Source organism: Ranitomeya variabilis, chromosome 2 (genome assembly GCF_051348905.1).
Source record: "Ranitomeya variabilis isolate aRanVar5 chromosome 2, aRanVar5.hap1, whole genome shotgun sequence".
NCBI classification, from domain to species: domain Eukaryota; kingdom Metazoa; phylum Chordata; class Amphibia; order Anura; family Dendrobatidae; genus Ranitomeya; species Ranitomeya variabilis.
The window spans coordinates 152,540,298-152,552,988 of NC_135233.1; the positions used below are offsets into that span (position 1 = coordinate 152,540,298).

At 41.5% G+C, this 12,691-nt stretch overlaps 1 protein-coding gene across 1 annotated transcript in view; it reads left to right on the top strand.

The window, feature by feature from the left end:
• The first annotated feature begins 5,436 nt into the window (after positions 1–5,436).
• Positions 5,437–12,691, top strand: part of MYCT1 (MYC target 1) — a 124,105-nt gene continuing 116,850 nt past the window's right edge. The window contains exon 1 of the mRNA XM_077283093.1: positions 5,437–5,645. Coding sequence (XP_077139208.1) covers positions 5,555–5,645 — 91 coding nt within the window. The 5' untranslated portion in view covers positions 5,437–5,554. The remainder of the gene's footprint in view (positions 5,646–12,691) is intronic.

Below are 12,691 nucleotides of genomic sequence, written 5' to 3' on the forward strand. Positions count from 1 at the left end.
TAGGTACATTAGGGGCTCTGCAAACGCAACGTGACGCATGCAGACCATTCCATCTAAGTCTGCATTCCAAATGGCGCTCCTTCTCTTCCAAGCTCTGCCATGTGGCCAAACGGTGGTTACTCCCCACAAATGGGGTATCAGCGTACTCAGGACAAATTGCACAACAAGGTTTGGGGTCCAATTTCTCCTGTTACCCTTGGGAAAATACAAAACTGGGGGCTAAAATATAATTTTTGTGGAAAAAAAAGAATTTTTATTTTCACGACTCTGCGCCATAAACTGTAGTGAAACATTTGGGAGTTCAAAGCTCTCACAGCATATATAGATAAGATCCTTAGGGGGTCTGATTTCCAAAATGGTGTCACTTGTGGGGGGTTTCAATGTTTAGGCACCTCAGGGGCTCTCCAAATGCAGCATGGCGTCCCATCTCAATTCCAGCCAATTTTGCATTGAAAAGTCAAATGGTGCTCCTTCCCTTTCGAGCTCTGCCATGCACCCAAACAGTGGTTTACCCCCACATATGGGGTATCAGCGTACTCACGACAAATTGCACAACAACTTTTGGTGTCCAATTTCTTCTCTTACCCTTGGAAAAATAAAAAATTGGGGGCAGAAATACAATTTTGTGAAAAAATATGATTTTTATTTTTACGGCTCTACATTAAAAACTTCTGTGAAGCACTTGGTGGGTCAAAGTGCTCACCACACATCTAGATAAGTTCCTTAGGGGGTATACTTTCCAAAATGTTGTCACTTGTGGGGGGTTTCCTTGTTTGGGCACATTAGTGGCTCTCCAAAAGCAACATGGCATCCCATCTCATTTCCAGCCAATTTTGCATTGAAAAGTCAAATGGCGCTCCTTCCCTTCCGAGCTCTGCCATGCACCCAAACAGTGGTTTACCCCTACATGTGGGGTATCGAGATACTCAGGACAAATTGCACAACAACTTTTGGGGTGAATTTTCTCCTGTTACCCTTTGTAAAATAAAACAAATTGGAGCTGAAGTAAATTTTTTGTGAAAAAAAAATTAAATGTTCATTTTTTTTAAACATTCCAAAAATTCCTGTGAAGCACCAGAAGGGTTAAAGGGAACCTGTCACCACGTTTTTGGAAGATGGGATAAAAATAGCGTTAAATAGGGGCAGAGGTGGGCGTTACATTAGTGTGTGTGTTATGCGTTTATTACCCACCTAAGTTGCCGAAATAACTTTGCAAAGTCTCCGTTTTCGCCTGTCAATCAGGCTGGTCAGGTCACATGGGCGTGGTGTCTTCACCCAGATTTGGCGTAGTTTTCCGTTGGTGGCGTAGTGGTGTGCGCATGCCCAAAGTCCGGAATCCTCTTCCAGGGGATTTAAAATAGCGCGGTGTTCGTTATTGCATTGGTGATCGGTGGGCGCGGCCATCTTCCTTTGGCCGCGCGTGCGCAGAAGCGGCGCTCTGCTGGCCGCGGCTTCAGGAAAATGGCCGCGGGATGCCGCGCGTGCGCAGATGGATATCGCGGCGGCCATTTTCCTGAAGCCGCGGCCAGCAGAGCGCCGCTTCTGCGCACGCGCGGCCAAAGGAAGATGGCCGCGCCCACCGATCACCAATGCAATAACGAACACCGCGCTATTTTAAATCCCCTGGAAGAGGATTCCGGACTTTGGGCATGCGCACACCACTACGCCACCAACGGAAAACTACGCCAAATCTGGGGGAAGACAACGCCCATGCGACCTGACCAGCCTGATTGACAGGCGAAAACGGAGACTTTGCAAAGTTATTTCGGCAACTTAGGTGGGTAATAAACGCATAACACACACACTAATGTAACGCCCACCTCTGCCCCTATTTAACGCTATTTTTATCCCATCTTCCAAAAACGTGGTGACAGGTTCCCTTTAATAAACTTCTTGAATATGGTTTTGAGCACCTTGAGGGGTTTTTAGAATGGTGTCACACTTCGTTATTTTCTATCATATAGACCCCTCAAAATGACTTCAAATGTGATGTGGTCCCTAAAAAAAATAATGGTGTTGTAAAAATGAGAAATTGCTGGTGAAATTTTAACCCTTATAACTCTCTAACAAAAAAATTTTGCTTCCAAAATTGTGCTGATGTAAAGTAGGCATGTGGAAAATGTTACTTATTAAGCATTTTGTGTGACATATCTCTTTGATTTAAGGGCATAAAAATTCAAAGTTGGAAAATTGCGAAATTTTTAAAATTTTCGCCAAATTTCCATTTTTTCACAAATAAACGCAGGTAATATCAAAGAAATTTAGCACTATCATGAAGTACAATATGTCCTGAGAAAAGCGTGTCAGAATCACTGGGATCCGTTGAAGCGTTCCAGAGTTATAACCTCATAAACGGACAGTGGTCAGAATTGTAAAAATTGGCCCGGTCATTAACGTGCAAACCACCCTCGGGGCTTAAGGGGTTAATACTTCATACAAAAGCCTTTTTAGTAATGAAAGCTTCAAGATGCCTCTTGTATGGAGAAACTCATTGCATCCGTTGCTCAGGTATGATTTTGGCCCATTCTTCCACATAAACACTCTTCAAATCCTGAAGGTCCTCTGAGCTCCTTCTATGAACTCTGAGCTTTAGGTCCTTCCATAAATCAGTCTTTCATTCAAATCAGATGATTCACTGAGCCATTGTAGGTGCTTTATTTTCATTCTCTGAAACCAATTGAGGGTTTCCTTGGCTGTGTGTGTGGGAACATTGTCTTGATGAAATGTTCACCCTCAGTTCATTTTTGTCATTGTGGTAGGTGGCAGATTTTCATCAAGAATGTCTTGGTATATATGGGAGGCATTTTGTATAAAAGGCGCCCTCCCCAGTAGGGAGGTGCCTGAGCAACCCCTATTGTTATTGTTAGTATGTTTAGTGTGTGCAACTGTATGTTGCCAGGTCCCCCGTCCTTAGTCTGTTAATGTTTCCCATATCCTGTGCCTCATTAGTCCAGTATAGTCTTTGCTCCTGTGTCCGCTTTGGCTGTGTCTGTACCCTGAAACAGCATCGGCAGTACCTGAGCTGTTTCTTGACACCAATATATCTAACCTGTGGCTGTGGCCATCCTGACAGAACAGACTGAACCTGTCCCAGTGGCCATCTTGTCCGCTATCTGGTGACTGCACAGTCTGAACCTGTCTCAAGTGGCTGTCCAGTCAGCACAGTTTTAACCTATGCTAGTGGCTGTCCTGCCCTGTTTAGGGATCTGACTAAATGACTTAGACCCTTGGGGTCAGCTGCTACTGCCAGATGCTGCCCTGGAGTAGTACCTGGCAGCTACCTGCTGCACAAGCCTAACTACGCCACTAGAGGCTCCAGTGAACACCAAGGTAGCTGCTTAGTCACGCCACTCCAGGGTAGGTCCAATTTGTGGCACAGTTGGTCCACCTTCTGGTGTAACACTTAGCTCAATTATATGAAGTTCGCCAGTGCAGTATGCTGAAAAACAGCCCTAGACCACCTCCAAATTAACTGTTGGTCTGGTGTTTTTGGGATGATATGCCATGGTGTGTATTATGGCATCCAGAGAGTTCAATTTTTGTCTCATCTGACCTGGCTGTATTCTCTATTTTTCACAGGAGGCTTCTCTAAATCTTGTTTAGAAAACTTTAAATCCGCGTGAACATGCTTTTTGTCCAGCAATGGAGTATTGAGTGGTGAGCGTGCATACAGGCCATGGAGGTTGAGTGCATTACTTATAGTTTTCTTTTAAACAATTGTATCTGCCGATTCCAAGTCATTCTGTAGTTCTCCACAGGTGGTTCTTGGCTCTTGGACAACCCTTCTGATAATTATTTTCACTTCTCTATCTGAAATAATGCTGGTAGAGCGTGATTGTGGCCAGTTTATTGTGAAATAATGTTCTTTCCAGTTCCGAATTATGGCCCCAGAAGTGCTCACTGGTACCTTTAGTAATTTAGAAATTCTTCTGTAACCAATGGCATCAGTATGTTTTGCAAAAATAAGGTTTTGAAGGTCTTGGTACAGCTCGCTGGTTTTACCCATCATGAGATGTCTCGTGTGGCACCTTGGTACTGAGAGGCAATTTTAAAGGTTATCAGTTGAACCAGCTGATATTATTTCATGCCAGTAGAACCTTTAGAAATATATTTACTTAAAAAATTGGTGACATGTTCAATACTGTGTCCTGCTCTGTCCTTTTTTATTTTGACATCTGCTGACACATAATGAGGTGAACTACAAACGTTGGGTACCATACAAATTGGGTACAACTTGTCACAGTAGGATGGCTTTTATGCTTGCTTGATCAAAACTGTGTTCACTGTGCTATTTACATGTACTATTACTATTTATTCATTTACTTACTCCAAAGTATTTGCTCATTTTGCTTTTATCTTAGGTTCTTTCTCTTTACTTAGTTGGATTTTTTCCACATTTTGTCTTACTACAATTGTGGAATAAGGCTCAACAGTGAAGGTCGCAAACACTTTTTGAAAGTCGGTGGTTCTACAAATTAACTCCTAATTAGTCATACCTATTTAGTCGAAGCATTTCCAGGTGACTACCTGATGAAGTTGCTTGAGAGAATGCCAAGGTTATGTAATTCTGTTATCAAAGTAAAAGGGGGGATTCTTTGAGGATCCTATGAATAAACACTTAATTTGGTACAGATATACTGATTTGTTTCAATTGTGTTTCTATACAACTTGTTTCCTTCATGAAAAGAAAAAGGAAAACCACTGCATTAGCAGGTGTTTCCAAACTTTTGAATGATACTGCAATCCCCATTAAATCTATTTAATTTAAAATTAACATTTTATGCATTTAATTTAGCATTGAATAGTCAGTGGTTTCTCAAGCCTTTTCAGGATTTGTTTGCCAATAAAAAAAAATGAAAAAAAATGAAAGGACTATTTCTATACAAAATATTAGTAATAATATAAAAATGTTGATAGTAATAAATGGTGATTTGGAATTTACAGTTAGTCATGAGATAAGGGAAAGTTAACATTTGTAAGGAGACGTGATAAGGATGAGATTTGTGGGAACACTGGAATATACAGTAAACAAAGGAAGCTGGTTATTTCAGGAATGGAATGCTATAGGTTATCCATTGTAAACGTTCACACTGCAGCTCCTTCATCTAATTTTCTCAATCTCCTCACTACACTATTGAGGGCCACTTCATACACCCAGAGAAAAGACAGTAAATTAGAGTCGTGCTTGAGGACCTTCGAGATCACAGCCTGTTGTCAACTGGTTATAGAAGTACAGTAAGTGTAAGTCCAGCATGTTGAGAATGCCATGGAATTATGCATTGTTTAGAGTAAATTCAGTGCAACTGGGGAAATGACGAGAAGGAAATTGTTCCATGTCTCAGGAACTGTGTGGTGTCCTGAGATAAGAAGTGGCTTGTTCGCTCTGAGTATAAATGCAGGAAATGTGCTACACTCATGTTTCCTTTGACACAACCAACGTGCACTAGGGATGTAGACTAACTCATTCAGTCTGCCACTGAAACCTACTCACCTTCTCAGTTCTTGCATGATTGACTTGGACCTACTTGTCATACAGTAGATTCCTACGTTGGATATGGGTAACATCACAGTTCATCAGAACTTTACGTGTTATGCTGAGCCAAAGAACATGACGTGCTTTACAACCCTACCAGACAACTTTGTTGGTAAGAGCATCGATGCAGGTTGTACGTGTAGCTGCTAGAATGTCTAATGATTAGATCCAGGCCTCAGATGTATTTTGTCTTTTAGTGACTGGTATTACTATTATTGTATAAAGCATGAATTATAGTATGGCAGAAAAGGAACGAGATCCAGTTCATATAACTACTTTGACTAAATCGGACTGATTCACCTTTATTCTAAGATTTTACCGTATATTCATATGTATCCATAATTTCCGATTTTACCAGCTCAACCACATTGTCTGTATCATTGATCTACAACATGTCTTTTCATTGGATAAGAAGATTATAGTGAAATAATAAGTCAGTAAATATTAAGTCATTCATAATCATATTAATATAACACTCATTGGTGGAGTTGTGTGCAATATTTATATATGTTATTATTACAGTATTTTCTTAGTTTATATGCCGTTTGTAATTTTCCATGATTTGGAAACTTTCATTATTGTAATAGTTATAGTTTGGAAACAAAATATTTTCTTGACTATTTCTTTTCATATATATGACTGGAACACATATAGGGGGTACAAAATAACAATGCAGCAATTGTACCTTTAAAAGTTCTGAACTTAAAAAAAATATTCCTCTTGGTATATTCTCACCTTGTAAATTTGTTGCATGCTGAAGAAATAGCCTGCTTAGTTGTATTGAATGGATTTTCAGTACACCTCTGCTTTGTGCAAACATACCTAATGTAGGTATATGTGCATTTTCTAAATTTCTGTATTCCATTTTTTCCTCTTATGGGTTATGTTAAAAAATGTCACATAAGGAACAAGCTGTGATAAAAACAGGAAACAACAAAACAGAAAAAAATCCGGAAATCTCAAAAATGTTAAAATGTCTTGAAAATCACTGCAATAACAATGCAATGTATGAACGTTCCGGTAACAAATTACCGTAAATTGTTCCTCTTAAGATAAAAGCTACAGCAATTAGCATGAGAAAAGGACACGGTCCCCATAATTTTTTATGGAAAGAATATACAATTGGTTGAATACTGTATCTAACTCTAAAAATGTTGACTTTCCTTTTTATTCTTATATTAATATATATTTGTAAAGTTCTGTTAAAATGAAATTTGGCAGATTTTTAAAGAAGAAATCTGGAAAAAAAAATAGTTTCCTCCATTTTTCATGTAAGATAAAAATGAATTCAGTTGATTTTCTTATCGGGTTTTTCTTCTGGATTTTGTCAGCTCCTTTCTTGTGCTTCAATTATAACCTGTGACTGCTTAAGACCCTGATCAGGACACTCACAAGATTGTAAAGAAGGACAGACTCCTTGGCTAATAAGGCCTCTTTCACACTTGCGTCAGTACGGGTCCGTCGCTATGCGTCGGGCCGACGTACCAACGCACGTTGTGAAATTTGTGCATGACGTGGGCAGCGGATGCAGTTTTTCAACGCATCCGCTGCCCATTCTGAAGTCCGGGGAAGAGGGGGCGGAGTTTCGGACGTGCATGCGCGGTAGAAAATGGCGGACGAGACGGGCAAAAAAACATTCACTAGAATGTTTTTTCGTGCCGACAGTCCGCCAAAACACAATGGATCCGTTGCACGACGGATGCGACGTGTGGCCATCCATCGCGATCCGTCGCTAATACAAGTCTATGGGTAAAAAACAGATCCTGCAGGCACATTTTCAGGATCCGTTTTTTGCCCAAAATGACGGATTGCTAAAAACGCAAGTGTGAAAGTAGCCTAAGACTTACACGCAAGAAACAGTAACCCATATCTTACTGAGACCATGTTCACAAGTTCAGTATTTGGTCAGTTTGTTACCACAGTATATGTAAGCCAAAACCAGGAGTGGGCGATAAATACAGAAGTGGTGATGGGTTTCTATTCTACTTTCCCTCTGATTGTTCCTCCCCTGGTTTTGGCTTCAAAATACTGAGGTAAAATACTGAGGAAATACTGAACTGTGAAGAGAGAGGTGCAGGGACAATAAAACAAACAGATCCAGGATATCAGAAGTATTTAGACTAGGTAAAAAAAAAATTATGGTACATATAAGGAAATGGTAGATGTAGTAGTTGAGACGCCCATCAGTGCAGTAGGGATACTCGGCACCGGGTCTGTTACTTAAAGGGTTATGTCACGGTGGCGACGACCTGGTCTGTGGCCCTGGGTGCCCATGTTAAAGGGATGTCTTTAAAGGGGTTTTTGAAATAAAGAAAGTTTGTGACGCCACCTGTGGTATTCAGTCAGGGATGACCAATGCCGCTTAAAGGGGTCCTCTGGGGTGATGTTATGGCAGCCAGATGGTATAACTTCCCACAGGTGAAGTAGATCCCCAGGACTCCCGGTGAATAGATGGAAGATGGTGAGTGGTGCAGTAAAGAACGAAGGACGCAGTTGTGCAGTCTTTTTACCCAGTTTACTGATGGTAGCAGGCAGCCACAGTCCAGGGCACCAGATCACAGGTACAGGCAGGGTCCGGCCGGCTTGGAAGCGAGTTCAGAGTCCAGCTTTACCAGGTGGAGTTGAAAGCCTTCCTTCTAGCGCTGTGTAGCTATAGTCCCTTACTGCCTATGGCTTCTTAGCAAGGTCCTCTTAGTTTTCTCTGTCCTTTAATGAAGTGGGACACAAACCCATATGACAGGTGACTCGAGCCTTTCTACAGGGTCTCTATCATGACCCGGGCTCTATGTATTACTGTGTCTCCTGGGAATTAGGGTGGACACATTACATGTAGGTGTAGTACTGGGTTCTGCTGTGCCTCCTAGAGTATGACAAGACCTCGGTCTTCCAGTTACCGGTATCTGCGCTCTATCAGGGAGGTAGCCCAGTCTCAGCTATTCTCCCTTGTTGTCATTCTCCTGTGCTTCGCTCTCTGGCATGTTAGCTAAAGGCTGTTCTTCCTTCTGTATCTCTCGATCTTGGAGCTACATCACCTCAGGCTGTATGGCCCCACACTCGTCCTTCTGCCTCAGACTGCTCCAGTCTGCTGTCCGGCACCAACTGACTAATTCTTCCCAACTGTATAGCAACTGCCTAGCAATTAACTCCTCCTCCCGACCAGAGAGTGCAGCTCCCCTTAAATCGGGTGTAGAGCTCCCCCTTCTGGCCTTGAGTCAGAACAGTGTTGTATGTGCTGATTACCTGTCAAAAAGGAATCCTCCATCACTTCCAAGTGTGACATCACTCTCCCTGTGAGGAAAGCAATGCCACTGTGACAACCAGGACCCTGGGGTGTCACAGTAGTTATGTAACTTTATGATATTTTTTGGGAAGTTTTATACGTCAACATAGACGTATATTCGGATCATGTGCATCCATACAAGTCTATGAGTGCGTGTGAAACATCAGACTGCACTCGGATGTCATCTGAGTATAATCTGATATACGCGCACAGAGACCATGGAGAAGGTGCTGTGAGAGAATAGGATCACATTCAGATTACATTCGTATCAAACTCTGACAGAGTTTGAGCCAAGTGTAATTAGAATAATCATCCTGATTCCCTCACATGACAGAACACACGCCAGTGTGAGTGAACCCTAACCCTGCAAATTTATTAATAGCCAGTGCCATAGGCAAACATTTAGACTGCAAATGGCAGGTCATCGGCCCAGAATTTATATTCTCCAGTGCTCTAGCAAGTGTATTTTGAAAAGAATTTACTGCAATAATTCAAAGAATATTTATGTATTAGGCATGTGGTGCCGGTTGGCCGTGGAATGCAGGCATTGTAGTAGTGTGTGATTCTGTATTGTTCTATAATCTATTTGTTAACCTTTAGCATAATTTTTTATGATTTTGCTTAAACAGGATGCTTAATTTGAGTCTGGTTTGTATTGCAGGAAACCAGGGAATTAAAACAAATACTTATGCGTAGAACCTAGAATTCTTATTAGGAGAGCAAGTTTCCATACACAATGCAAAATAGATAGTTACCCAATGGTGTTGGAGAAAACAGCCACAATAACCGCTTTGGGCATGTTAAAACAAACCAGCTCCTATACATACAGTTGTGCTGAAAAGTTTACATACCCCAGAAGAATTTTTGCTTTCTAAGTCTTTTTTCAGAGAATATGAATAATACTGTAACACCAAAACTTTTTCTCCACTCATGGTTTAGTTGTTAGGTGAAGCCATTTATTGTCAAACTACTGTATTTTCTCTTTTTAAATCATAATGACAACACAAAACATCCAAATGACCCTGATCAAAAGTTCTCATACTCATTTATTAATACCGTATATTGACCCCTCTACCATCAATGACAGCTTGAAGTCTTTTGTGGTAGTTGTGGATGAGGTTCTTTATTTTCTCAGATAGTACAGCTGCCCACTCTTCTTGGCAAAAAGCCTCCAGTTCCTGTAAATTCCTGGGCTGTCTAGCATGAACTGCGCGCTTGAGATCTCCCCAGAGTGGCTCAAGGATATTGAGCTCAGGAGACTGAGATGGCCACTGCTGATAATTTACTTTGTTATGCTGTAGCCAATGACAGGTTGACTTGGCCTTGTGTTTTGGATCATTGTCATGTTGGAACATCCAAGTACATCCCATGCGCAGGTTCCAGGCTGATGAGTGTAAATTTGCCTCCAGTATTTGCTGATAACATGCTGCATTCATCTTTCCTTCAACTTTCAGCAAGTTCCCTGTGCCTTTGTAGCTCACACATCCCCAAAATATCAGTGATTCACCTCTGTGCTTTACAGTAGGAATGGTGTTCCTTTCATCATAGGCCTTGTTGACCTCTCTCCAAATGTAACGTTTGTGGTTGTGCCCAAAAAGTTCAATTTTGCTCCAGAAGTTTTGAGGCTTGTCTCTGTGCTGTTTTGCTTAATGTAGGCAAGATACTTTGTGGCATTTCCACAGTAATGGCTTTCTTCTGGCAACTCGACCATGTAGCCCATTTTTCTTCAAGTGCCTCCTTATTCTGCATCTTGAAACAGCCACACCGCTAGTTTTTAGAGAGTCCTGTATTTCAGCTGCTGCTATTTGTGGGTTTTTCTTTGCATCTCAAACAATTTTCCTGGCAGTTGGGGATGACATTTTTGTTGGTCTACCTGACCATGGTTTTGTTTGTACAGAGCCCCTGATTTTCCATTTAACCACAGTTTGAACGCTGCTGACTGGCATTTTCAATTCCTTGGATATCTTTTTGTATCCCTTTCCTGTTTTATACAATTCAACTACCTTTTCTTGTAGAACCATTGACAATTCTTTTGTTTTCCCCATGACTCACAATCCAGAAATGTCAGTGGCTGGTTGAAAGATGCAAGAGTCTGTCTGGATCCCAGAAACTCTCTCTGCTTTTATGTACACACTGATTACAAGCAAACAGGTCACATGTGAGGATTTTACCTTTAGTAGCCATTCAAATCCATTTGTGTCAACTTCTGTGCATGTTATTAGGCCAAAATCACCAGGGTATGTGACCTTTTGATCAGGATCATTTGGATATTTTGGGCTGTCATTATGATTTAAAAGGAGAAAACACAGTAGTTTGACAATAAATGGCTTCACCCAACCACTAACCATGAGTGGAAAAAAAGTTTTGTTGTTATGTTTAACCCCTTCCCGACATGCGCCGTACTAGTACTGCGCTGCCGGAACTGCATTACTGACAGCCGCAGTACTAGTACGGCGGCTCGATCACCGCGGTCTCGCGCTGAGCGCCGCGGTGATCGGGTGCGGGTGTCAGCTGTATATGACAGCTGACACCCCGCAGCAATGCCCACGATCGGGGCTATCGCCGATCGCGGGCATTTAACCCTCTCTGATGCCGCTGTCAATAGTGACAGCGGCATAGAGGGGGATCGCGCAGGGACGGGGGCTCCCTGCGCTCTCCCACCGGAGCAACGCGATGAGATCGCACTGCTCCGGTGACCTGGAAGGAGTCCCCGGATCCAAGATGGCCGCGGGACTCCTTCCGGGTCATGAGATGACCCTGCTTGCCGGCGTCTGCTGAGAATCCTCATAGCAGGCGCCGGCAAGCCTGTGGAACGTGCCTGTCACATCGGTGATCAGACAGAGTGCTGTGCACACTGTCTGATCACCGATCTGTGATGTCCCCTCCTGGGACAAAGTAAAAAAGTAAAAAAAAAAAATTTCCACATGTGTAAAAAAAAAATAAAAAAAAATTCCTAAATAAAGAAAAAAAAAAAAAAATTCCCATAAATACATTTCTTTATCTAAATAAAAAAAAAAAATCACACAATAAAAGTACACATATTTGGTATCGCCGCGTCCGTAACGACCCAACCTATAAAACTATATCACTAGTTAACCCCTTCAGTGAACACCGTAAAAAAAAAAAAAAAAAAACGAGGCAAAAAACAACGCTTTATTCTCATACCGCCAAACAAAAAGTGGAATAACACGCGATCAAAAAGACGGATATAAATAAGCATGGTACCGCTGAAAACATCATCTTGTCCTGCAAAAAAAAAGCCGCCATACAGCGTCATCAGCATAAAAATATAAAAGTTATAGCTCTCAGAATAAAGCGATGCAAAAAATTATTTTTTTACATAAAATAGTTTTTATTGTGTAAAAGCGCCAAAACATAAAAAAATTACATAAATGAGGTATCGCTGCAATCATACTGACCCGAAGAATAAAACTGCTTTATCCTTTTTACCAAACGCGGAACGGTATAAACGCCCCCCCTAAAAGAATTTCAGGAATTGCTGATTTTTGTTCATTCCGCCTCCCAAAAATCGGAATAAAAAGCGATCAAAAAATGTCATGTACCCGAAAATGGTACCAATAAAAACGTCAACTCGTCCCGCAAAAAACAAGATCTCACATGACTCTGTGGACCAAAATCTGGAAAAATTATAGCTCTCAAAATGTGGTGATGCAAAAACTATTTTTTGCAATAAATAGCGTCTTTTAGTGTGTGACGGCTGCCAATCATAAAAATCCGCTAATAAACCCGCTATAAAAGTAAATCAAATCCCCCTTCATCACCCCCTTAGTTAGGGAAAAATAATACAATTTAAAAAAATATATTTATTTCCATTTTCCCGTTAGGCTACTGTCACACTAGCGTCAGTACGGGGCCGT